The following is a 27,121-nucleotide window of genomic DNA, read 5'->3' as shown; positions in this document are numbered from 1 at the left end:
GATTGTGCGGCTCAGCTGGGCATGGGGGGGGGCAGGGATTTTTGCTACCGGTTCTCCGAACCACCCACCTCCATCGCTACCGGATTGGGCGATCCGGTCCGAACTGGGAGCATTTCACCCCTGGAAGACCCCAACTTCTGAAATTTGCCATGGTTGAAAAACACTGGTTTGCTGAAGCCTTTGTTTTGAATGTGGGCCAAGGGAGTGGGCGGTCAAGGTGATTTCCCTCCTCTTCCTTCATGAAGAACTCAAGTTTCAGGATCGGTAGTAGACAGTTGCAAGGTGATAATGAATCAACGTTGTGGTTTAATTAACTAATTGCTCGCTGCAACACCAGATAGATTTTATTATTCTGCTCTCTTCTTTTTTTTTTTAGAAAGTGCACCCCTTCACCCCTGACAGTACAGGTAGTCCTTGACTTACAACAGTTCGTTTAGTGACCGTTCAAAGCAGCCCCATCGTCACGTGATCAAAATTCATATTTAGGACCGTTGCTGGGTCCCAAGGTCATGCGATGTGCTTTTGAGACCTTCTGAGAAGCAAAGTCAACGGGGAAACCTGACTCCCTTAAGCAACCCACTTAATAACCGCAGTGCTTCGTTTAACGACCTTGGCACAAAAGGTTGTAAAACGAGGCAAAATTCGCTTAACAAATGCCTCGCTTAGCAACAGGCGTTTTGGCCTCCATTGGGGTCGTAAGTCGAGGACGCCCTGTCGTCTCCACCTGCCCAACTTCCCCCCCCTCCCCTGCCTGTTTTGGGAGAGAGTGGGCGGGGGAAGTCCTGCTCTGAAGCATTTTTTGCATGCTGCCTTTCTGGGTTTTGCAAGAGCAGCTGAAACTGGGGAAAGTCCTAACTTGGCCAAATACAGATGATTTTCTCCCCAAATATTAAATATCCTTCACGGCAGAATGCCGGGGCTGGCAAGGCAATTTGCACGTCGAGCACAAGGGCTCCTGTATGTGTGTGTGTCTGTGTGTGGAACAGGTGGGATGTCACGTTGTCTGGGCTACACACAACAAAACACGGTTTGTTTTGTGTTGGCTCATCTCTAAGCGATGCACATCTAGCCAATTGTGATTTATCTGCTTAACTTTATTTCCTCCCCCTCTTTAATTAAAAGGAAGACAGGAAGAAACGGTTTTGTCTAGATCAGTGGTTCTCAACCTTCCTAATGCCGCGACCCTTTAATACAGTTCCTCATGTTGTGGTGACCCCCAACCATAAAATTATTCCTAAAACCATTGAAAATATGTGTTTTCCGAGGGTCTTAGGCGACCCCTGTGAAAGGGTCATTCGACCCCCAAAGGGGTCGCGACCCACAGGTTGAGAACCACTGGTCTAGATAGATCCATCCAGAGCTTTTACGTATCTTGTATAAAGCCTTACATATGAGCTTCTTCAACGTGTGTACCTTCTTTCAATGAAAGAGGACTGCATTTCTTTGTATTGCTTGTTCATTCATCCGCTGTTCTTTGTATTGGGTCTGTAAGCAGCTTCTGGATCTATCATGTCTACAGGTAGTCGAGGACTACCTGGATACAATGAATGCATTGGAGAGATTCCTTTTTAAGATGTCTGAAGGCTCTGTTCATTGTTTGGAAGTAGAAAGAAAATTGCCAGAAGATTGGTTCCTTCCTTCCTTCCTTCCTTCCTTCCTTCCTTCCTTCCTTCCTTCCTTCCTTCCTTCCTTCCCTCCCAAATTCCAAGCCATCCATGAATACAGCCTTCCTTCCTTCCTTCCTTCCTTCCTTCCTTCCTTCCTTCCTTCCTTCCTTCCTTCCTTCCTTCCTTCCCTCCCTCCCTCCTTCCCTCCCTCCCTCCCTCCCTCCCTCCCTCCCAAATTCCAAGTGCTGGCTGGGGGATTCTGGGAGTTGAAGTCCACCCATCTTCAAGCTTCCAAGGTTGAGAAACACTGTCTTAAAGCATAATAATAATAATAATTGTTCCGCAACATAATCACTTTCAGAGATTTCAAAATCTCCTTTTCATGGTCATTCTCAGTTCATTCTCCAACAATAGGCTCTTTCCCCCCCCCCTCTACATCTACCCAGGGATGGCTTATTCAGTTAATCAGAATAGAACTGGAAGGAACCTTGGAGGTCTTCTAGTCCAGCCCACTGCTCAAGCAGGAGAACCTATCTATACCATCTCAGACAAGTGACTGTCCAGTCTCTTCTTAAAAACCTCCAGTGATGGAGCATCCACGATTTCTGGTGGCAAGTTGTTCCACTGCTTCATTGTCCTCACTGTTAGGAAGTGTCTCCTTAATTCCAGTTTGCTTCTCCCCTTGATTAGTTTCCATCCATTGTTTCTTGTCCTGCCTTCTGGTGCTTTGGAGAATAAGTTGACACCTTCTTCTTTGTGGCAGCCCCTCAAACACTGGAAGATTGCTGTCATGTCACCCCTAGTCCTTCCTTTCTCTGGACTAGGCATACACAGTTCTTGCAATTGTTACTCCATGGTTTAGGGCAGGGGTCTTTAACTTTGGGAGTTGGGAAGCCCATTTGGGACTAAATGACCAGGTTGGCTAATTGCCAAGTATCCCCAAGTGGAAGGCCAGCTGGCGAGTTTGCCCCCAGGAGGGTGAAAGTTGGGGGGTTTAGAAACAAATGGTGTCAATTCACCTGAAAATCATTTTGTTTAGGGCCATGGAGGGCTGCTGGTGGTGGGGAATCTCCATGGATCAGAGGACAGGAAGGGTGTGGCGGGGTCTCCTTATAATTCCGGTTGGTTTTACACCACCTAGTAACCCCAGCCAGCATGGAGAGAGTTGGCCTAATGAATCTGGAAGGCTCTGAATTTGACATAAGGAAGAGGCTGTTTCAATGGTGGGTTCCTCTACTAGGCAGGGGTGGGACTACATGATCTCAAAGGGCCCTGCCAGCCTTGGCTTTTGGTACAATTAGCAAGGGCATCCTGAAGAAATTTCCCAGAGTTTCCCAGCAAGAACTGGGAAAGAGCGGCTGGCAAAAGGAAGCAGTTACCCTTGGCAAGCTTGGTAAAATATTCAGGGGCTGCATTCGGACAGCAGGTTGCTTTTACATCGTGTAGTGTGAATCACCCAAGTTTGTTTGGGGTCATGAAATCAAATCAACAAATATAATAAATAAATAAACAAACAAATAAATAAATGTCATGAAATCAAATCAACAAAAATGAATGAATGAATGAATTTATTTTTATTTTTATTTATTTTAATTTTAATTTGATTTATATGCCGCCCTTCTCCGGAGACTCAGGGCGGCTTACAGTGCGTTAAGGTTGACTCAGCCTTCCATCCTTCCGAGGTGGGTAAAATGAGGGCCCAGATTGTTGGGGGCAAGAGGCTGACTCTGTAAACCGCTTAGAGAGGGTTGGAAAGCACTGTGAAGCAGTATATAAATCTAAGTGCTATTGTCCTTCCTTCCTTCCTTCCTTCCTTCCTTCCTTCCTTCCTTCCTTCCTTCCTTCCTTCCTTCCCTCCCTCCCTCCCTCCCTCCCTCCCTCCCTCCTTCCTTCCTTCCTTCCTTCCTGGTACAGTGGTTACAATGCAGTATTGCAAACTAACTCTGCCCATTGCCAGGAGTTCAATTCTGTATGGCTCAAGGTTGACTCAGCCTTCCATCCTTCTGAGGTGGGTAAAATGAGGACCCAGATTGTTTTATTTTATTTTATTTTATTTTGATTTATATGCCGCCCTTCTCCGGAGACTCAGGGCGGCTTACGGTGCGTTAAGCAATAGCCTTCATACTTTTGTATATTTTATACAAAGTCAGCTTATTGCCCCCACAAACTGGGTCCTCAATTTACCTACCTTAGAAAGGATGGAAGGCTGAGTCAACCTTGAGCCTGGGGAGATTCGATCTTACTTTAATTGCAGACAGCTGGTGTTAAATTACAGTGCTTAGTCTGCAGAGCTATCCAGAAATAAATAAATAAACGTCATGAAATCAAATCAGCAAATGTAAATGTTCATCTTGGTTTGTTTCAAACCGAACTCGCTTCCTTTTTTTTTTTTTTTTGGCTTGGTGAATCCAGATGTGAATCCCCCCCTGAGAGGTGCCTGATCAGAGAACTGACGGTCATTCAGCCGCTCGGCTGGAAGGGCTGCCCGAGTGCAGCGCTATTAACATGTGGGACGCAGGCCACTGAAAGCGGAGTTGAGAGGCAGCCCTGCCCCACAAAAGGGGGTTTCTAAGGGAGGCGGCGGAAGAATGCCAGAGGGCAGCGGGTCCCCCATTGTCTCTGCGCCGTTCGTGTTGACACTCGAGGTTTTGCCATGGGACACCATGGGATGGTTTCCTTGGTTAAACATGGTTGGGCTGGACAATACCTTAGCGGCCCAGCCCAGTGGGAACCGTCCTGGCTGATGCATTTGCATGAGTTTCTTGCAGCCATCAATTTCTCCCTGTGTTTGGGAGAAGGCTGAGTTGGCTTTTGTTCCCGGAGGTTTGCAGATTGGCCCAGTTGCAGATATCTCAACACCCCCCACCCCTCAAGACCCCTACAGTCGGAAGATTGGAGCTACCTGCTGAAAATCTGGGAAGCCATGGAGTGCCTTGCGTGAAATGCCTTCCTTTCCTGAAGCCAAAATTAACAAGCGGCTGAGCTTCCCCCTTAATTGGTTTAATTTGAAATTTTGTTTAAGCAGCTAACAAGGTGGGTCATCCTGAAAGCACAGTTATGGCCAACCAGAGTGCAGAGTTTCTGCAGAATTTAAGAACTGAATGCCGAGCTCATAATTTATTTATTTATTTTTAATTTGATTTATATGCCGCCCTTCTCCGGAGACTCAGGGCGGCTTACAATGCATTAAGCAGTAGCCTTCATATTTTTGTATATTTATACAAAGTCAGCTTATTGCCCCCACAAACTGGGTCCTCAATTTACCTACCTTTGAAAGGATGGAAGGCTGAGTCAACCTTGAGCCTTGGCGAGATTCGAACCAGCAGTAATTGCAGGCAGCTGTGTTAATGACAGGGTGCTCTAGATCACTGTGCTATCAAGGCTCTTGATAGCAGGTTCTATAAATGAAAACCTGGTTTAAGTCTTTCCTGGGACCATTTATCAGATGCTCATTCATGTATCCAAGTTAATCCACATGATTAATTTAAGAGCTATGTTGACCCGGAAAAAAATAGGCTTTTTGATTTCTCTTCGGTGTGGTTTGGATTGGCTTGCACAAACTGGTCCTTTCTTTAGTGTCCCTATGGCTGAATAAACCATGATTGTTGGCTTATTATGCATCCCAGTGTAGGACTCTGACATATTGCTATCTTTAGAAGCTACGTTATGTGAACGCAGCCAGCCACACGTTTAACCAGTGGAACAACCTGCCTCCAGAAGTTGTGAATTCTCCAACACTGGAAGTTTTTAAGAAGAGATTGGATACCCATTTGTCTGAAATGGTCTAGGGTTTCCTGCCTGAGCAGGGGGTTGGACTAGAATGTCCAATGTAATGCTCTCTACATGGGGCTCCCCTTGAAGACCACCCGGAGGCTCCAACAGGTCCAGAATGCGGCCGCGCGGGGGATTATGGGAGCGACACGGCGCTCCCATGTAACACCTCTCCTGCGCGAGCTGCACTGGCTTCCGGTGGTCTTCCAGGTGCGATTCAAGGTGTTGGTTACCATCTTTAGAGCGCTCCATGGCTTAGGACCAGGGTACTTACGAGATCGCCTGCTGCTACCGATAGCCTCCCACCGGCCAGTACGCTCCCACAGAGAGGGACTCCTCAGGGTGCCATCGGTCAAACAATGTCAACTGGCAATCCCCAGGGGGAGAGCCTTCTCTGTGGGGGCATCCGCCCTCTGGAATGAATTGCCCCCGGAGATATGGATGATCCCTGATCTACGTACCTTTCGCCGTGCCCTCAAGACGTTATTGTTCCAACAAGCTGGGCTGGCCTAAACATGGGTTAATGGGTTGTTTTAGTTTTTTAATGATATCGGGGCCAAATTATTTAATATGTTTTTTAAATTGCTTTTAATTTTATATATGTGTTTGTTTTATTTCTTGGCTGTGCACCGCCCTGAGTCCTTCGGGAGAAGGGCGGTATAAAAATTAGATTAAATAAACAAATAAATAAATAGTAGACCTCCAAGGTCCCTTCCAACTCTGTCTATTCTATTCTATTCTATTCTATTCTATTCTATTCTATTCTATTCTATTCTATTCTATTCTATTCCATTCCATTCCATTCCATTCCATTCCATTCCTACTCTTCTCTTCTCTACTCTACTCTACTCTACTCTACTCTACTCTACTCTACTCTACTCTACTCTACTCTACTCTACTCTTTTGTATTCTACTCTACTCTACTCTACTCTACTCTATTCTTCCATTCCAGTTTCTATTTTCTATTCTATTGCAGTAAAGTAAGAAAAAGATAACTGGCTTGCCCAATCATCTGGATTGCTTCTGGATGAGTGGACTTCAGTACCCAGAATCCTTAGCAATGGTTGTGCTGGCTGGGGAATTCTGGGACTTGAAATCCAGACCCCGGAGGACACCTAGGCTGGGAACGGCAGCCCTAATTGCTGACTAGGCAGAAGGAAGCAGATCAGGTGGACCTGGGCATGGATGGAATTTATTTTTTAAAGCTAGCTACAATTCTCCGTGTTGAGAAACAGGCACCCAAGAAGCAGACTGGGCTGAGGTGAAGAGCAGGAAAGGCAACGGACGTGGTCAAAGGCTCCTTCAAAGCGGCTCTTCTCTCCCCTGTTCAGAAAAGAGGCTGCCTGCTTGGCCTGCAGTTGGGGAGCGCAACTTTAAGGCCCCGAATCCCCCAAATCAGAGGTCTAATCATGTCCACTGTCTCCCTTGGCAGCCCCAGTCCCATAACGGGTGCCTTTGCGGCTCACTTATGGTTTTAGTTCTGGTTTTAGGAACAGGAAACATACAAAATCTGTACTGTGAGACCCAATTCCCAACTTTTAAAAAAGTTGCAGAAAGAGTTTAGAAAGATTCCTCCCCAAATTTCCCCTCACCCCTTTGCCTCAAAAGCCCACCCTTCCACGGTCCCTGAACAACGGCTTGTTAACTCCAGACAATGCAGTTTGCCTTCCTTCCTTCCTTCCTTCCTTCCTTCCTTCCTTCCTTCCTTCCTTCCTTCCTTCCTTCCTTCCTTCGGAACTAGAACCTGCCATCCCCTATTAGGCTTCTAGTCTGGGGCCTTTGCTAGAGCAAACTTCCTAAAAACTTCCTGGTGACCAGATTAACAGAGTTTGAAGGGACCTTGTAGGTCATCTAGTCCAACCCCCTCCCCCACAAGCAGGAGACCCTACACCATTTCTGACAGATGGCAGTCCAGTCTCCCCTTCAAAGCTTCCAGGGATGAACCTCCCACAACTTCTGTTCCATGGGTTGATTGTTCTCACTGTCAGGAAATTTCTCCTTATTTCCAGATTGAATCTCTCCTTGCTCAGTTTCCATCCATTGTTCCTTGTCTGGCCTTCGGGTGCTTTGGAGAATAGCTTGACTCCCTCCTTTCTGTGGCAGCTCCTCAAATATTGGAAGATGCTATCCTGTCTCCCCTGGTCCTTCTCTTCCCTAGACTAGCCATGCCCAGTTCCTGCAACCGTTCTTCATATGTTTTAACCTCCGGTCCCCTAATCATCTTGGTTGCTCTTCTCTGCACTCTTTCTAGAGTCTCAGCCTCTTTTTGGTGATGTCTGTTTTTTAGTCTTTTAAAAGCCTGAAGAGCTTGCCAGAGAAAAGGATTCTCTCCATTGGGGACGGATAGAAGAGCTACCAGCTTCTCTCCTGTTTGGAATTCAGAGCTTTGGTTTGCAAACATCTTAGTGCTGGCCTTCTTTTTATAAAATTAATTAGTAACGATGGCTATAAAACCATAAAATACATGTCAGATTGGAGAATGGGATTGACTGGTGTGTTGTCGTCAAAAGTTGTAAAAGTTTTATTCAGGCGTTTGCGAAGGGTACATATTTATGTGCAAAGGTCTGGAGGCATCATAAAGCAATTAGGTGAAGCGCTTATGTTGATTGTCCTCTCGGGAACCTCTGATTTTGTTTTTCTTAAAATTAGATAATGGAAACGTGGGGCACCTTCGCAGCGCCAGGTGTTAAAATATTTACAGTGATTGCAATAAAAATTTAACATTACACAGTTTTGTTTGGGTAGTTGCATGTATTTCGAATACACTAATCGTTGTGTTAACCGGATTGTTAACCATGATTTCCCACTCCCCCTCCCTTTTTTTTTTCTAAACGTTAATTATGTTAAACATGAGTACATTGTACTGCAGTTCTTTCCACCAATAAAGAAGTGTTCAATTCAATTCTTTTGGCCAGAGGGGCTATTTTTAAAGCTATAGTTATTCTATATTCCAAAGAGCTGGATTTATTTATTTATTTCTTCATCAAATTAAATCTGGTATGCTAAATCACTCTGCGGCTGAGAAATAGAACATCTCCCAAGAAGGATTTTGTGTGTGTGTATGTGATGCCTTTTTCCCACTTCTTTGTTTTCTGGTGCATCCTGAAAAAAACCTTCCTGGAACACTTATTTCATTTCCTAAAAATCTGCCGCCTGATACTGAGTCAGCCACTCCTGTGGAGGGGGGAAGGGGGAGGCTCAGCTTAAGGCAGATGTGAAATCTTCTTTGCATCTGGAGAAATGGGGGGACCCACCTGCAGCATGCAAATAGCAGGTAGTCCTCGACTTACGACCACAATGGACCCCACCATTCCTGTCGTTAAGTGAGACATTGGTTCAGTGAGTTTTGGCCCACTTTCTTGTCACCGCTGTTAAGTGAATCACTGCAGTTGGTTAGTTAGCAAACCAGTCGTTAAGTGAAAAAAAAAGTTTTGGCTTGTTTTTATGATTGTAAACTGGCTAGAGATGGGCAGGGAATAAGTTTCCTAAATAAGTAAATAACACGAAGAAGTTCCCGTTCTTTGGGGGGGAAAGCCTCAAATTCTTTTCTAGAAAATAGCAACAATAAAAAGAGAAAAGAGTCAACATATAAATGCAACAATACCGAGCTAACAATGCAACCATAATTGTTCTGGCTAAAGAAGCCTTCCTCCAAAAAGATCCATTACAGGCAGTCCTCAACATACGACCGCAACTGAGCCCCAACTTTATGTTGTTAAGTGAAAAATTTGTGAAGTGAGTTTTATATTCTTCCTTGGCACGCTTGTTAAGGGAAGCGCTACAGTTGTTAAGTGAGTAACCTGGTCGTCATTAAGTGAATTTGGCTTCCCCATCGACTTTGGTCGTCAAGGTCACAAAAGGGGATCACGTGACCTTGGGATACGGCGACGGTCATAAGTATGAATCAGCTGCCAAGTAGCTGAATTTTGCTCACGTGATGATTGGGGAGGCTGCAAAGGCCGGAACTGTGAAAAATGGTCGTAAGTCACTTTTTCCAGTGACAAAGTTGTAACTTTGGTCACTAAAGGAACTGTTGTAAGGTGAGGACTACCTGTACTTTTGACCAAGGTGCTCAATTCTGTTTGCTCCCAGGCTGGGGGTTAGAACCCTTTGCACTTAACTAACCTGACTAGGTGGCTCAGTGGCTAAGACGCTGAGCTTGCCCATCAGAAAAGCTCGGCAGTTCGGCGGTTCGAATCCCTAGTACAGGTCTCTTGCGTGATCAGGGGGTTGGACTAGATGGCCTCCGAGGTCCCTTCCGACTCTGTTACTGCTACACTTTCTCAGGGTTAGAGTGCGGTGTGGCCAGAGAAGGAAAGAGGCCCCGTTTTTGCATGGATTAAAGATGGATTAAAAAAAGGGGGGGGGGTTCAATTGCACAGTCACAGCTGCCCTCTCATGATCCCCCATCCCCCCCTTTTCAAGCACCCCTGTGATCCAGGGGTGAAATCCAGCAGGTTCCGACAGGTTCTGGAGAACCGGTAACAGAAATTTTGAGTAGTTCGGAGAACTGGCAAATACCACCTCTGGCTGGCCTCAGAATGGGGAGGGAATGGGGATTTTACAATATCCTTCCCCCAGGAATGGGGAGGGAATGGGGATTTTGCAGTATCCTTCCCCTGCCACGCCCACCAAGCCACACCACACCCACCAAACCACGCCCACAGAACCGGTAGCAAAAAAAATTGGATTTCACCACTGCTGTGATCGTGTGATTGCTCTAAAAAAAAAAATCCAGTATTTTCTAAGCCGGAGTGCCCAACCTTTTACTTTCCTTTTACTTACTGGGTGCCAGTTTCCTGTCCCTTGCCGATTCATTTAAAGACTGCATGATTCACTTAGCAGCTGCTGTGTTTTGTTTAACAACCACAGCGAAAAAAGGATCATGAAAAGATCGGGCGCAACTCGTTAGCAACCCGCCTCGCTTAAGCAGTGGAAATTCTGCTTCAATTGTCATAAGTCAAGGACCCTCCGTCGTGAAAAGCAGAAAACTGGGCTTGAATATGAATTGAGCAAGAGAGCAGAGAGCAGGCGAGATGGCTGTATTCACACAGCCCCAGGAACCAGGTTAAAAAACCAAATGGTGGTTTATTTAATTAAAATTAAATTGTAAATTGTAAGCTATGAATTTGGTGGATGACGCGCAAAAGACTTGTAACCAACCGACACACTGTTTGCAATTGAAGATGGTTTTATGTATGTTTGTTTAAAAATAAAAAAAATCTTTTCAAAAAAAAAAATCAAATGGTGCTGCCTACCTAGCATGCTAAACCAGGTTAGCGTTAACCTGGTTAATTGTCTTACGGTTCCATGCCTGTTTGATTGGTTGAGGAGTAAACGGGTTGGGGGGAAAAACCAGAAAAAAAGAGTTTTGTTTACAGCATTTGAATTGCTTGCAACTGGGAGTTGACTTGAAAGCTGAATGCAGTTTTATTGATCAACTTGGGCCTGGTATTGATTGGCTCCTTTTGCAGATACTGGTACAGAAAGTCGGCAGGAACTGATCGAGCTTTGGGGATTTGGGAGCAGAGTTGCTGCCTTCCGGCCAGAGTTTTGCAAAGAAGCATATTTCCTTCCGCAGAGGGAAATACGCTCTTCCAAAAGTCCAGTGTTTTCTTGTTGCCCTGAAGGTCTGCAGGCCGCATCTCGACACCCGACCCATTTTTATAGGGGAACGGTGACTCCTTTGATGGGTGCCATAAAACTCGGTGGGTGGAGAGAAGTCACCCTCCTCTTTTAATCTTTAAACCCAAGAAGTCAGGCCAAACTTTCTCCCTGAGGCTGTTTTCTCCCGAGGCTGCTGGCCGTGGATGGAGGCGTTGAATTTATTGACTTTCTAATGGGCTTCAAACTTTGAGCTGCTGAATTTGGCAGGCTGAATCAATCATTAAGCCTTGGAGATACGGAGGGAGGCGCACGGCCCTTAAAAGCACCTGGGCGTCTAAAGGAAGTTATCCAGCCCTACAGGTGATGCGTGTAGGAAGCAGGATGGCGTGTCCCATTATCCGAGACCCTTCCCATGGAGGAGGAGGAAGGAGGAAGGAGGAGGAGGAGGCACCCCTGGGCCCAGTGCAGTTAGTGCATAGATAGGAGATTGAATTAAGAGAATTATTCCCAGTATTTACAAGGGTGCTTGAACCTTCAGAGAATGGAATTAGATGGAGCCGGTCAACTCTGGCAGTGCCTGGAGGAAATCCAACTTCACACGACTGGAATAACTACAGCCATGTGCGCAGTTCTGAATACTCAGAGCAAGTCCAGGTTGGAAGGACCAGGGGAGACAGGATAGCATCTTCCAATATTTGAGGGGCTGCCACAGAGAGGAGGAAGGGGGCCAAGCTATTCTCCAAAGCACCCGAAGGCCAGACAAGGAACAATGGATGGAAACTGATCATGGAGAGATTCAACCTGGAAATAAGGAGGAATTTTCTGACACTGAGAACAATCAATCAATGGAACAGAAGTTGTGGGAGCTTCATCCCTGGAAGCTTTCAAGAAGAAACTGGACTGCCATCGGTCAGAAATGGTGTAGGGTTTCCTGGCTGGGCGGGGGGTTGGACTAGATGACCTACAAGGTCCCTTCCAACTCTGTTAATCTGTTAAACTAAAGTCATTGCATTATGATAAGCAAAATAGGCTCCGCTTGTGTCCAGATGGGCAGGTTTCGATTCCCAGAATTCTTAGCCATGGCTCTTCTGCTTGGGGAATTCTGGGAATTGAAGTCCAGACACCTGGGAGGACACACCTTGTGTGATGCACAAGCCAGGGAAGCAGGCTGGGTCTCTCCAGATGCCACCGGTTATAGCATTCCTGCAGTTCTGCTAATTATGGCCTGATGAGGAAACTATGGTCTATGAAGCACAATGGCCAGGTTTGCATACGGTGGAAAGCCAGAGGGCTAAACGTAGCTTAGGATAAGGGTTAAAACATTGGATTGGGACCTTCAGATCCGGCACACACGGCTCCCTGTCACTCAGACGGGTCTTGCAGGATTGTTGGGAGATTCCCCGAGGGTGTCTCCCCCACCCCCAATTCCAGACTACATCTGCAACAAAGGAATCAACCCAAGGGGCCCAGCACCATGGGTCTCAAGGCCCTCTGGGTGGAAGTGCCACCACTGTCTGCCTGCCGTGCAGGACATGGAACTGTCTCTCGGTGGTGCTGCCTGTGGGAACGGCCACTTAGGAGAAGGGCAGAGAAGCGGTCGCTGGACGTGACCGCCCTCAAGTGAGCAGCGTGTGACCCGGCTGGTATCAGGGTCTCCGGCATATGACCGTTTGGAAATCTTCGTTGCAAGATGTTAATCTGGTGGATGGCGGCCAGGCTTTCTGACAAGGAGAGCAGCTTGAGAGGGGAGCTGATAAGTCAAAGGACGTGTGTGTGTGTGTGTGTGTGTCCTTGTCCTTTCCTTGGAGGTCAAGCAGGAGCTGGACAGGCACCTGCTGGGGATGCACTGAGCAAGGCTGAGGATTCTCCGGCTCCAGCCACCTTTAACAGATTAACAGAGTTGGAAGGGACCTTGTAGGTCATCTAGTCCAACCCCCTGCCCAACCATTTCTGACCGATGGCAGTCCTGCCTCTTCTTGAAGGCTTCCAGTGATGAAGGTCCCATGACTTCCAAAGGCAACTTCTGTTCCATGGGTTGATTGTTCTCACTGTCAGGAAATTTCTCCTTATTTCCAGGTTGAATCTCTCCTGGATCAGTTTCCATCCATTATTCCTTGTCCGGCCTTCAGGTGCTTTGCGAAATAGCTCAACCCCCTTCCTCCTCTCTGGGGCAGCCCCTCAAGTATTGGAAGATGCTCTCCTGTCTCCCTGGTCCTTCTCTTCACTAGACTAGCCATGATGCCCAGTTCCTGCATAGTCTTCATATGTTTTAGCCTCCGGTCCCCTAATCCTCTTGGTTGCTCTTCTCTGCACTCTTTCCAGAGTCTCAACCTCTTTTTTATAGTGTGGTGACCAAAACTGGATGCGGTATTGAAAGTGTGGTCTTCCTGGCTTCCGGGGCCAAGGGGTGCTTCCTTCCGAAACGTTCTGGCCCAGAAGAGCAGATCCAGAAGCCACATATTTTGCCCTTCGTGAATGCAGTAAAAGCAGGATCTCTGGGCTTCTGGTGGGAGGGCAGAGTATGGCTTGGATTCCGTCTAACGTGATTTGTGGATGAATCTAAGCCCAGTTTGAGCTGCCCACGCCTGGGCTGGCCTTTCCCCCGCCCTCCCTCATTATCCCCTGCCCTCCATCGGGGTCTGTAATAATAATAACAAACTACATAAAGATAAAATGGGGAGGTCGGACTTCTGGGGCTTCTCAAACTTGCCCGCCAGGTTTCCAACCGGAGAGAAACTTGGGGACTTGTTGCTCTGGAATTCTTCCTTGGATCCCAGGCTGGGCTTTTCCCCTTGTTTTGTGTTAAGATTGGCAGTGACCTAGTAAGCATTCACTTGGGAAGGACTTTCTTTTTTCTTTTCTTTTCTTTTCTCTCCTCTTTTTAAAACCAAACCCGGGGGGGGGGGCTGGATCGAGAGGGGGGGGGTGCCGCGGGGCGTTGTGTTTGTGCATGGCATCTGTCTCTGCTCCCGGCAGATGGTAGCTGGCGTTGTGAAAAGGCCCAGCCAACCTTCTGGATTAATCACGGGTGAAAGGTCGCCCAAACATCTGCCTTGGGATGTGTTGAGAAGTAGCATTTCTATAGAGGGGAGACGGGAAGGAAACAAAACCTGTTTTCGGTCGGAGAGGAGGGGGGGAGAAAAAGGCGCGGGGACAATGGGAAGAACCGAAGCAGGGTATCCAACGCGACTGGTGGGGGTGTAGGGGGTGGGACGCTTTGTGGAGAGGGTAACCGGACACCCTCCTGCGGCCCTGGGATTTAAGCTGCTCTGGGGCTGCCTTCTCTAAAGTGGCACTCTTATTTATTTATTTATTTATTATCATATTTATATACCGCCCTACTCCCAAGGGACTCAGGGCGGTGAACAGCCAAGATAAAAATACAAATAACATACAAAAGTTAAAAGCTATTAAAAATAGATTAAATAATTTGGGCTCAAAAACAAATTTAAAAACATCCAATTTATGTAAAACATTTAAAACTAAGTACTAGAAGTATTATGTTATCTATAGTGGAGTTAAGGCTTCAGGGAGGGATTTAGTAGTCTAAGGATAAATAGGTTAATTTAGCTTATGATTGTTAATTGAAATACCTTGTATTTTGCTCTGGGAAGTCTGGGGTGGAGGGTGGGATGAAGGGAGGGAAAGGGTGGGGGGAATATTGGGGGGGGAATTTTTTTTTCGTTTTGTAAAACTTTTCAATAAAAAAAAAAAAAACCAATTTAAAAGGGAGAGTTAGGCCAGACCAGCCTGTTGGAATAAAAACGTTTTTAGGGCGCGGCGGAAAGTGCGTAAATCTTGGATCCTCCGTATCTCCAGGGGGAGCTTGTTCCAGATGGCAGGTGCCCCCACAGAAAAGGCTCTCCCCCTGGGGGCCGCCAGTCGACATTGTTTGGCCGATGGCACCTTGAGGAGCCCCTCTCTATGGGAGTGAACTGGTCGGTGAGAGGCTACTGGTGGCAGAAGGTGGTCTCATAAGTACCCTGGTCCTGAGCCATGGAGCGCTCTAAAGGTGGTAACCAAAACCTTGAAGCGCACCCGGAAGACCACTGGGTGCCAGTGCAGCTTGCGCAGGAGGGGGGTCACATGGGAGCGCCACGTCGCTCTCATCACCACCTGCGGGGTTGCATTCTGGACCACATCTTGAGATGTGCAGGACTCCAGTCTCCATCGTTCCCCACTGGCTTGCCCGGGGCTGAATACTTCTTCTTAGAGGGGCTGCGGTGGGCTTGGGGTGGGGAGGCTGAGACCCAGGGAAGGGGAGCAAGGGGTTTCACCATTCAGTTGTCAAGTAGGGAGAAAATATAGTTGTGAAGCTCCCAGATTCCTCCTGTTCTGTCGGGAACAGAGCTGGGTTTTCCTGCAGAAGGTGCAAAATCCAGCCGCGTGGCAAACGCCAGAGTTTGGAGCTCACCTTGAAAGTGCGCCGGTTGGAAATCGCAGGGAATATCACAGGAGCTGAACGACTGCAGACCGGTTGCTCCGACATCCGTAGTTCTGAAAACCTTTGAAAGGCTCGTGATGGCCCACCTGAAGACCCTCAGGGATCCGCTGAGACCCCTTGCAGTTTGCCTATCAGGCAAAGAGACGCTGTTATGATGGCACTGCACTACATTTTGCAACATCTTGAATCCCCAAAGGACTATGCAAGGGCCCTTTTTTGTAGACACCAGCTCAGCATTTCATGACCATCGTTCCAGATATTCTTACTCACTAAAGTGACTCAGCTAGCTGTGCCTGAATTCCCCTCACATCCTGGACATAAACTGTTTCAACTTCTCCCCTCTGTATAGCCATAGCCCTTAGACTTATATACCGCTTCACAGTGCTTTTACAGCCCTCTGTAAGCGGTTTGCAGGGTCAGCCTCTTGCCCCCAACAATCTGGGTCCTCATTTTACCCACCTTGGAAGGACGGAAGGCTGAGTCAACCTTGAGCCTGGTGAGACTCAATCTGCCAAATTGCAGTCAGCCGGCAGTCAGCAGAAGGAGCCTGCAGGACTGCACTCTGGCCATTGCGCTACTGAGCACCGTATGCTGCTATAGGGCAGGGGTCACCAACCTTTCGGACCTCAGGGACCACTAAATTCATAATTTTAAATCCCGCAGACCACTAATATGAATTTTTTAAAAAGATAAATAGTGTTTAGTGCAATTTAGTGCAAAATAAAAAAATGCAAATAATTTTTCTGAGGACCACCAAAATTTTCCCACGGACCACTGGTGGGTGACCACTGCTATAGGGGATTGCATGTCAAAACAATTAGACACAAAGATAGCTTTTTTCTCCCCAGGCCATCACTCTGCTGAACACCTAATTCACACAGACACTCTGTCTTAGGTCTAAAGATGTAGATTAAAAACAAAAGCTTGGCATATTGGCTTTAGATAAGTTAAGCAGGTTAAGTGCTCTCCGCCATCCGCTGCAAACCGAGACAGCCAAAAAAAAGCCAGTGCAATCCTTGGTTGCGTAAACGGAGGGATAGAATCAAGATCACATGAAGTGTTAGTACTGCTTTATAAGGCCTTGGTAAGGCCACACTTGGAATACTACATCCCGTTTTGGTCACCACATTATTTAAAAAAAAAAAAAAAGATGTTGAGATTCTGGAAAGAGTGGAGAAAAGAGCCACAAAGATGATTAGAGGACTAGAGGCTAGAAACCTATGAAGAATGGTTGCAGGGATTGGATATGTCTTCATGAAAAGAAGAGACTAGGGGTGACATGACAGCAGTGTTCCAATATTTGAAGGGCTGCTACAAAGAAGAAAGGGTCAATTTATTTTCCAGAAGGCAAGAGAAGAAACGATGGATGGAAACTGATCAAGGAGAGAAGCAACCTGGAATTAAGGAGAAACTTCCTAACAGTGAGGACAATTAACCAGTGGAACAGCTTGCCACCAGAAGTTATGGGTGCTCCATCACTGGAGGCTTTTAAGAAGAGATTGAGCAGCCATTTGTGCAGAATGGTATAGCCTTTCCTGTTTGAGCAGTGGGGTTGGATTAGATGACCTCCAAGGTCCCTTCCAATTCTATTAATCTGCCCTTTTTCTGAGACTGGGACAGAAGAAGAGAAGAGCTTTAAGAGATCGAGCTAAAAGACCAGCAAATTGAGCGTGCTGTATGCACTTCCCTCTGTGGCTGCTTTATTTTCCTTCTGAGTCGGGAAAAAGCCGAGTCGGTGCTAAAACTGTGCTGATAATCCAGTCCTTTTGGAGCCACCTCCCTTCTTCACACCTGGAGACGCCTGTTTCTGCAGTTGTTGTCCACGTGGGGTGCATCTGTAGCCTTGTTCCAATCCATCTCGACGGCTTATTTGGCGGCCGTTATTTCTTATCTCCCCAGTTCAAGCTCTTCTGCAGATAAGGCCAGTCCCGTGTTGGAGATGCTCTGATCTTGAAGCTTGATCAGATCAGAAACCGCTCGCTGGTTCTTTGGGAAGAGATGTCGACCAAGGCATTGGCCTCTCTGGGTGGGACCTCCTGCTTGAAAACCACCAGAATGGGGGTTGTTGTACAGAGTTCCTCAGCCAGCAGGAGTTGAAGTCCACAAGTCTTAAAGTTGCCACGGTTGGAGACCCTGCTCTGTACAGAGGAAACCAGACATGGGGAAAATGCTCTTGAATTATACGAGCCCAAGGTCAAGAAAGGGGAACAGGTTTAAAGAGGCTTGCAAAATGCCACGTGATCGGGAGGTTTCCTTTTAGCCTCCGGCAGGGTGTGTGAGGCATGGATGACAGTCATAGCCGAGGGGAAACAAGGACTTAACTCTTTCTAGGGGAACCTCCCTTTCCAGCCCGCTTCTTCCTTTTAAAAGTTGCTTTGAGGGGGTGGGGGGTGGGGAAGGTGATAGTCGGTTGACGGACTGCAAAGTGAAACCTTGTCTGGACGCAGCTTCGTTATTTCCAGCCATGTGGAGAAGATCTTCTTCTTCTCCTTCTTTTCCTTCTTCTTCTCCTCCTCCTCCTCCTCCTCCTCCTCCTCCTCCTCCTCCTCCTCCTCCTCCTTCTTCTTCTTCTTCTCCTCCTCCTTCTCCTTCTCCTTCTTCTTTCTCTTCCTCCTCCTCCTCCTCCTCCTTCTCCTCCTCCTTCTCCTTCTCCTCCTTCTCCTTCTCCTTCTCCTTCTCCTTCTCCTTCTCCTTTCTCCTCCTCCTCCTCCTCCTCCTCCTCCTTCTCCTCCTCCTTCTTCTTTCTCTTCCTCCTTCTCCTTCCTCTTCCTCCTCCTCCTCCTCCTCCTCCTCCTCCTCCTCCTCCTCCTCCTCCTTTTCCCTCAGGTGCAGGGTCTGCTTTTTGGATCATTGAGTGCCACTTTGCATGATCAGCTGTGTCTCCAGGGCGCAGGCCCACAACTTGCATGTCTTTGTTGATGGTGTTTTGGATGCCCGCGAGGTCTCCGGGCATTGAATTCTATTTGGTAGGCAGCCTTGGCCACAGTGGAAGGTGCTGCTCTCTGGACATGTCCATATCAGTGGAGTCGGCCTTCTCTCATCTTCTCTGTAATTGTGCCACACCAAAATGCTGTCGAATGGTGTCATTTGTGATGCGGTCAAGAAGGGAGGTGCCCAATATCAATGGAGCTTTTGCATTTCCATGGCATGGAGAGAGCTTTGGGTCCCTGTCGTTGCTGCCCAGCATTGTGCCACACAGTGCAACGGGCGGACGGTTGTCTTGTAAATCTTAGATTTAAGACGGGTTGGCATTCGTCTGCTACATAAGTTCTCTCCAGCGCATCCAGGCTGCATCCACCCTTGCTGGCACCTCGTCATTGATGTCGCCATTGCCTTGGAGGTGGGATCCCAGATACCGAAAAATGGAGAATAGCCTCCACTATGAGGGGTTAATTTTCCTGCGGGTCAGAAAAGGGTTTGTACCTGCTCACTGTGATAGCCATCTCTGACCCCTCCCAATTCTTCTCGCGTGCCCAGAGGTTGACTGCTCTGGTTGTTATCTTATCAGATTGTGGAATTTGGGTGCGTGGTTTAGTGGTTGTGCGTACGCAGGTTTAAAGCATGTTCCGGTGAGTATCCCTGGGTCTTAAATCAGCTGCATTCTTTTGCCCCAGAAGAGTCTGTTCAAATTACAGTTAAATCTGGAGTCATTCTGTTTTGTACCAAAAAAAAAAAGATCAGGAGTTGGGTCACATCTTTTGCGACTAACAAAGATTTTACCCAGGTGTTTGCAAGAGCTGGATAGAGTGGAGGGAACTATCAAAAATGCCCGCTGGCAGGGAGTGGCTGTGTCCAGCAGCAGCTGGAAGCATTTTTGCAGAGTGGGCCAAATGGTGCCCTCTCTAATAAAAATGCTAAAAAGTAAAACCCCGATTGGCACAAGTAGCATAAACTCACCCTACACAAATTTGCACCAGAACTAGCGATGCACATTGGCAGAATTGGCTCTCTTGCCCAGTTGAAATTGAGCACCTGTTCAGCTCTGGACTGGCACTTTCTCAAGATCAGCCCCTCCTGGGTTAATTCCACACACTCTGGTGGCGCAGGAGGGTCCTGGGTGAGCCTCACTTTGCCAAACGCTGCTTGGTCTTTTCTGCAATCTGGGTGGCAATAGGCCTGGAGGGCAGTCACCAGAGAGAAGGGGGCTGGCCAACTCCCAGGAATTCTGGGAGTTGAAGTCCACAAGTCATAAAAAGGGCCATCATTCGCCTTTGACCAAAAGTGACCACAGATCCTGACCTTCATATCATCAGCCACATTGTTGGTGAAGCATGCTAGATGGGTGTCATTGTGTAGGCAGATGGGAGAAAGGACAGCTTTGAAAAGGGAAGTAAAGGTTGTAAAATCGAATAGAATAATCTATTCTAGGGACCTTGGAGGTCTTCTGGTCCAGCTCAAGCAGGAGAACCTAAACTATTTCAGATAAGTGATTGTCCAGTTTCTTCTTAAAAAGAGAAGGTGATGAAGCACCCACAACTTCTGATGGCAGGCTGTTCCACTGGTTAATTGTCCTCACTGTTAGGAAGTTTCTCCTTAATTCCCGGTTGCTTCTCTCCTTGATGAATTTCCATCCATCGTTTCTTGTCCTGTTTCTCTGGTGCTTTGGAGAATAATTTGACTCCCTCCTTCTTTGTGGCAGCCCCTCAGATACTGGAAGACTGCTATCATGTCTCCCCTAATTCAACCCCGAATGACCTTAAACTCTGGGAGGGGTACGGGGTGGCCGGGCCAAGGTAGATCCTGGGTGTGCTCTGCTTTGGGAGTTGGGAGGCTGAGTGGATTCTCAGATCTGGACCAGCAAGTGAAAAGGAACCTCAAGATTTAACCTATGGAAATGGGCAGGATACCCGTTGTGCACAGATGGGCAACTTCAGCAGGCCAGGTTGATGCCCCAAACTTGCCCGACCCTCCTTTTACGGGTGAGAACCTCGGCTTTGCTAATCCAGATGCCTAGGAGAGGCTGAGATTCTGCATTTGGACAAAAAAAGAGCATTTTTTAGCAGGCTGCTTAGAGAGCAGAACACGGGTGCCAAACTCCACCAGGGTTGCCTGTAGAGTTGGGAGGCAGATCCCTACATCGGGGTGCTGCCAGCAAATATTCCTCCGCTGCGCATCAGGGGCAGGTCCCCACAATTTCTGGGGGCTCTGGGGCCCAGTCTCTTGATTGCCTTATGAGAGCCTGTTAAGACAAGAAACGCATCAGGGAAGCACTCTTTCTCTCGTGCCCTCTCTCTTTCCCTCCCTCCCTCCCTCTCTTTTCCTCTCTCTCTTTTTCCCTCTCTGTCTCTCTCTTTTCCTCCCTCCCTCCCTCTCTTTTCCTCTCTCTCTTTTTCCCTCTCTGTCTCTCTCTTTCCCTCCCTCCCTCCCTCTCTTTTCCTCTCTCTCTTTTTCCCTCTCTGTCTCTCTCTTTCCCTCCCTTCTTCTCTCTTTTCCTCTCTCTCTTTTTCCCTCTCTGTCTCTCCCTTTCCCTCCCTTCCTCCCTCCCTCTCTCTTTTCCCCTCTCTTTCCCTCCCCCTCTCTCTTTTCCTGTCTCTTTCTCTTTCCCTTTCTCTCTCTTTCCCTCTTTCTCTCCCTCTCTTTCTCTCTCTCCCACTCCTCTTTTTCTCTTTCTTTCCTTCCTCTTCCCCTCTCCTGCTCTTTCTTTCCCTCCCTCCCCTCTCTTTTCTCTCTTTTCCTCTATCTTCCCCCTTCTCTTTCCCACCTCCTCTCTTTCTCTTTCCCTTTCTCTCTCCCTCTTTCACTTCATCCTCTTCTTTCTCTCTCTCTCCCACTCCTCTTTTTCTCTCTTTCCCTCCCTCTCTCTCTTTTGCTCTCTCTTTCCCTCTCTTTCTCTCCTCCTCTCTCTTTTCTACTCTCTCTTTCCCTTTCCCTTTCTCTCTCTTTCTCTCTTTCTTCTGAAAATCTCTTGCTCTGCAATGCCACAACGCTTCCTGGGTCTCTCAGAAGCAACCGGGGGCTGCAGCACAAGTGGAGGGGAGGAAGGAAATGGCAAATTGCAGCCTCTTCTCTGACCACGGTGTCTCCGCTGTGGCTCTGGGCCTGTCTTTTTTTGGGGGGGGGGGGAGTTTCCCTGCACCCTGTTGCACAGCCCAAGCATCCGGCTAAATTCCCCAGCAGCACAAAGCCCCCCCCCCCCCCGGCCTGTGGAGCGTTGGCCTGCCAAGGCGGTGTTTTGGGCAGCAGCGGGGGTGGGGGAGGGGAGTGTGGTAGCAGCTGCTGCCCCCTCATTAAAATGCACACCTGCTCCCAGCAGATGCCGCGGGTGCTGCTACTGTGCCCGCTTTTCTTTCAGTTTGGCCTGGATTCTGCCCATCTCATTAACTCAAAGCGTCCCCAAACTTCAGGGGATTCTCACATAAGGTTTCAACAAGAGGATTGAAAATGGACGCTAGAAAAAGAGGGTGGGAGAGAGAGACTAAAACTGACTCCTTCCCTCCCTCCCTCCTTCCCTCCTTTCTTTCTTTCTTTCTCTTTTTCTCTTTTTCTTTCTTTCTCTTTTTCTTTCTTTCTTTCTTTCTTTCTTTCTTTCCTTCCTTCCTTCCTTCCTCCCTCCCTCCCTCTTTTCTTTCTTCCTTTCTTCCTTCCTTTCTTCCTTCCTTCCCTCCCTCCCTCTTTTCTTTCTTCCTTTCTTCCTTTCTTTCTTCCTTCCTTCCCTCCCTCCCTCTTTCTTTCCTTCCTTCCTCCCTCCCCCTCCCTCTTTTCTTTCTTTCCTTCTTCCTTCTTTCCTCCCTCCCTCCCTCTTTTCCTTCCTCCCTCCCTCCCTCTTTTCTTTCTTTCTTTCTTTCTTCCTTCCTTCCCTCCCTCCCTCTTTTCTTTCTTTCTTTCTTTCTTTCTTTCTTTCTTTCTTTCTTTCTTTCTTTCTTCCTTCCTTCCTTCCTTCCTTCCTTCCTTCCTTCCTCCCTCCCTCCCTCCCTCTTTTCTTTCTTCCTTTCTTCCTTTCTTCCTTTCTTTCTTCCTTCCTTCCTTCCCTCCCTCCCTCTTTCTTTCCTTCCTTCCTCCCTCCCCCTCCCTCTTTTCTTTCTTTCTTTCCTTCTTCCTTCTTTCCTCCCTCCCTCCCTCTTTTCCTTCCTCCCTCCCTCCCTCCTTTCTTTCTTTCTTTCTTTCTTTCTTTCTTTCTTTCTTTCTTTCTTTCTTTCTTTCTTTCTTTCTTTCTTTCTTTCTTTCTTTCCTCCCTCCCTCCCTCCCTCCCTCCCTCCCTCCCTCTCCATTTAAGGACAGAATGTGAAACTTAATGTATCTGCCAATCTGCCAACTACAGCTTTGCCCCCTCACCCCCCCACCCCTTGCCAATTTCCATTTAGTATTTGTTTTCTGCCGTGACTGAGTTCTTTGGCACACAAAATGCCCTCTTCCTGGGAGACCTTGAAACTTCTGGGCCCAGACCCCTCCCCACTGAGCCTTTGGCAATCCCGGGAGGGTTTCAGCAGGAGAGCAAAGGAGGCCTAGAAGAAGAATGTGAGGAGAAAAAGTGGGAATTCTTTGGTAGAAATGGTTCAAATCGCAAATTAGGAGCAGCTCCATCAAAAATAGGCCAATAAGCCCTTGCAGAAACAGGATACGGACTAACAGAGTTGGAAGGGACCTTGGAGGTCTTCTAGTCCAACCCCCTGCTCACTCAGGAGCCTTTGTAGGCCGCAGGCTGCTTGGTGCCCCAAGAGCACAGGAGCCGTGATTGAGAAGCAGGGCCCCCCTTGGGGTGCAGTGAGTTGTGTCCCTCCTACACAACCTCGGTTTGCGCCGTTTGGCACCTGGAAAACGGATGCGAAGCATAAATATGGCATCTGCTCAAGCCAGGAGAAGGTCGGTCCACACAATTCGGCTCCCTGGCTGACAAAGTGTGCTGGCTATGTTCACAACTTCCCCTTTTGAAAACTCTGCTTGTTTCGAGGCACTTTCCCTTTTCTTCCTCCCCTTTGGACCAAAAGTGAAAGGGAAAATCCAGAGGAGGGAAGAGAGAGAAGCTGGCACCAAGACATCAGTCTTCTCCCCTCCCCTCCCCTCTCCTTTCCCTTCCCCTCCCCCTTCCCCTCCCTCTCTCCTCTCCCTTCCCTCTCCCCTCCTCCCCTCCCCTCTCCCCTCCCCTCTCCCCTTTCATCTCTCCTCTCTCTTGGAGGCTTTCCAAGCAAATGATGGAGTGAGTTGCAGAGAGAATGAAGTAGCTGGCAAGGAAGTCAGGGTTGGCAGCATCAAAACAAAGGAATTTGGGGTTCCTTTGTACCCCGGCAGAGATCCCCAACAGGGACTCTCTGTTGCACTGAGGATATTATCTAGTTGGGCAATGAAACGCCTGCATGAAAACCACCAAGCTCAGAGAGCACCAAGGACCTCACAGTCCTCCTCCTCCTCCTCCTCTCACTGATGATGTTACCTAGTTAGGTAATGAAACGTCTGCAAGATAACTACCAAGCTCAGGGAGCACCCAGGGCCCATCACAAGGGGGCCTTTCCTGTGTTCAGCCAGCTTGGAGCTCAGCTTGGTCACGTTGCCAGTTTTCCCCCCCCCAGGGATGTCCATCTCCCTTCCGAAGGGCCAAACGGAGAGGGGTGCTTTGATGAGCCACTTGGCTCCAGTTCCTTTTGGCGATGCGCAACAGATGGCCAGCGACCAGTGGATGATGGCCGTTGCAAGGCCATTACCTTTCCCAAAACATAAAGGAAGGAAAATACAAATAACCCCCGCCCCCTCCTGCTGCCATAAGGCTCTGGCTGATGGGCCTTTGGATGGCCATGGAAGAAGCTTCAGTTTTTCAGGAAGGATGAGACTCTTGTGCGGAGAATTAAGCTTGTAAGGGACTAAAATGGGCTTTAGACACCTCAGCGCACACACAAAAAAAAGAGCCACTCGCTTTTGAAATGTAGAGGCGAATGGGAATTAAACCTAGTTTAATTCTCCTAGTTTCATGATGAAAACTGCAGGTAGCCTTTGATTTACAACCACTTGTTTAGTGACCGTTGGAAAGAATGACAGGGCTGAAAAAACGGGACTTCCCATTATAGATTCTCCAAGGTCACCTGATCAAACTTTGCAAACTGTTTCCCTTCTAAGTGGCTTAAGTAGAACTCCCGTCTTTTCCCCAGAATCTCAAATTCTTTAAATCGGCATTTCACAACCTTGGCCAGTTTAAGATACAGTAGTGGCCAAAATTGTGGAAACCTTTTGGGGAAAGTGTATTTTCTAAAACTAACTAATAACACCACTTTTTTTTTTTTGGAGAAGCACCATAAAATTATACATCAGTGGAAATATAATTTAATCAAGGATGTAATGCAATCACTTTTATGAAGGATTTGCTATTAGAAGAGCAGTTACAGTATAAAGAAGAAAAGTGAAACACGTAGAAAAAACGAGAGATACAAAAATTATATACCATAGAAGAAACGAGATATACAAAAAGGATCACCATGTCAGTTAATACTTAGTTGGGTAACCTTTAGCATGAATTACGTCTTTACAACATCTTCCCATGGAGTGAACCAAGTCTTTTAGTTCTGCAGCTGTTATCATGGGAAACCAAGATTGAACGATGGCTTCTATTAACTGGGTTTTATTGCTGGGTGGCTTCTGGCTAACAAGTTTCTTTAGTCAGAAAATCCATAGATTTTCCATTGGGTGAAGGTCTGGGGCTATTCCCAGGCTATTCATTACAGCAGTGGAATAGGATTAACTTGAAACTCAAAAAAAAAAAAAAAAAGTGGTGTTATTAGTTGTTAAACCTCAAAAATACACTTTTCCCAAAAGGTTTCCACAATTTTGGCCCAAAGTTGAGGAAATACCGAAGTTGGAATTGGTTGTAAATCCCTCCCTCCTAAATAAAGAGGTTTGAAAATCTTAAGCCTTTTTGAGTGGGCTTTTTGATAGATGGGGATTTTAAAGAACCAGCAAATAATCTTCTCTTAGCTTCCAGTAACCTGCATATTTATTGGGCAAAGTGTTCTCAGAGATTTAAAAAAAAAAATTCTTTAAAAACCTCTCATAGGGCTCGAAAAATGATCTAGAACATGGACAGGTACTTTTAAGTTGGAAATGTGGAAAGGAAAAAAGTTGGTTTATCATGCCTGGTGGATTTGCAAAAATGCCAGAAAATCCTGATTTCCAATACATGCCTGTGACCCAAAGTATTTTAAAGATAAATATTCAATTAAAACCAGAGCTTTCCCTGTGTGACAATTAGAAAACAGTTCTGGAAAGTGGGTTTTCTATATGGCTGTGAGATTTTTATACGCGTAAAAATGGGAAGACTCTGAAATACCCACAATGAAGATGCGGGATTAGCAGAGGTAACACAATCAACCTCCCTGTTTAAGGAAAGGACAATAACTGCCATGTGCCTGGAATACCCTTGATGGACTTTTTGCTGGGGGGGGGGGAACCGAACTTGTGATTTTATGGGTTTGATGATTAGAAACGGTAGACGATGAAAAGAATTAAATTATGTTGTAACCTTAAGAGATGGCAAAATATAAACGTAACTGCGGTTAAGAGGATTGGCAGTTGCTTCTTTACAGTGTCACTTTTTCCTAATTCTTCCTTTTTTTTGTGCTTTTTTCACGTTACTTTACTTTTTCAGCATTTGCATTCTTTTTATTCTTTTCAAGAATTTCTTTCCTAAGAGTCACATTAAGGGTGGGGGGGAGGAAACCCTGCATAAGGGCTGCAAAACGAGCCTTAGAGACTGTATCCAAAGGCTGTCGTTCATTCGAATCCTGCTCTTTCGTGATTTCCCTGTCCGTCCGATGCCCTGCCAGCCTGCAGCAGGAGAGACGGGAGAAAGTTTGGGTGGCATTGCAGACCCGCCAAAGAACGCCGAATAGCTGTTGCTTGCTCCTGCAGGTCTCTTATTCATCCTCTTCCTCCTCCTTCTTTTCTTAGATGCTCCAAGGACTTTATTGGCCAGCGCTGCCAGTTCCCGAATTTGTGCCTCAGCTCCCCCTGTAACAATGGCGGCACCTGCCACCCCGTGGTTGAGGGCAACGCACCCGATTACATCTGTTCCTGCCGGCTGGGCTACATCGATAAGCTGTGCTTGACCATTGAGGAGAATGCCTGCCTGAGCGGCCCCTGTCGCAACGGAGGGAGCTGCGATCTGGTCACCTTGACCGAATACAAATGCCGCTGCCCTCCAGGCTGGTCAGGTGAGAGAGAGAGCAACTGGCACACATCCCCAAGGGAGGCCCCCTTTGAGATGCCTGCAGCTCCATGCCTGGTGTTCTGACTTGGGCTTCCTGAGACAGTAAAAAGCACACAATTAGTCCCCAAAACCCTCTTTTTATTTCAATGGCTGTGAATTCTGTTCATTCACAGCCTGCGAAGAGTCACAAATAGTGTGTAAAGAGTCCGACAGAAGTTTCCCACAGTCCTTCGGGATAAGGCTGATAAGCACCCACCTTTATCTCCCTTGACACGCTGCCAAAGACCTCATTGGCAATTAGCTTTGCAAGGCCACACGGAGCACAGAGTCAAAACGGAGCTTCAGAATTTAAACCGACCAGAATGAACAAAGTTGCTTCCTGCAAAGGCTCATGTCCCTTTGCTCCACCTTTATGTCTTATGGGAGCGGCCAATCATCTCCAAGCCTTACTCCCGAGTCGTCCCTTTTGTCTTAACTGTTCTTACCTTCTGGCAGCTCTGCGCACGCGCGCACTGGGAACAATCTCCCCCTGTTCCTCTGCCTTGCTGACATCAGACTCTGGGG

At 47.4% G+C, this 27,121-nt stretch overlaps 1 protein-coding gene across 1 annotated transcript in view; it reads left to right on the top strand.

Annotated features, from left to right (window-relative positions):
* NOTCH1 (notch receptor 1) overlaps positions 1–27,121 on the top strand; it is a 105,570-nt gene that overhangs the window by 19,030 nt on the left and 59,419 nt on the right. Inside the window, exon 3 of the mRNA XM_034427164.3 lies at positions 26,299–26,561. Coding sequence (XP_034283055.2) covers positions 26,299–26,561 — 263 coding nt within the window. The remainder of the gene's footprint in view (positions 1–26,298; positions 26,562–27,121) is intronic.

This window comes from Pantherophis guttatus, chromosome 16 (genome assembly GCF_059756535.1).
Source record: "Pantherophis guttatus breed Tessera chromosome 16, ASM5975653v1, whole genome shotgun sequence".
Lineage (NCBI taxonomy): Eukaryota > Metazoa > Chordata > Lepidosauria > Squamata > Colubridae > Pantherophis > Pantherophis guttatus.
The sequence above is the reverse complement of the archived record's forward strand: the minus strand, read 5'-3'. Positions and strand labels throughout refer to the sequence as shown.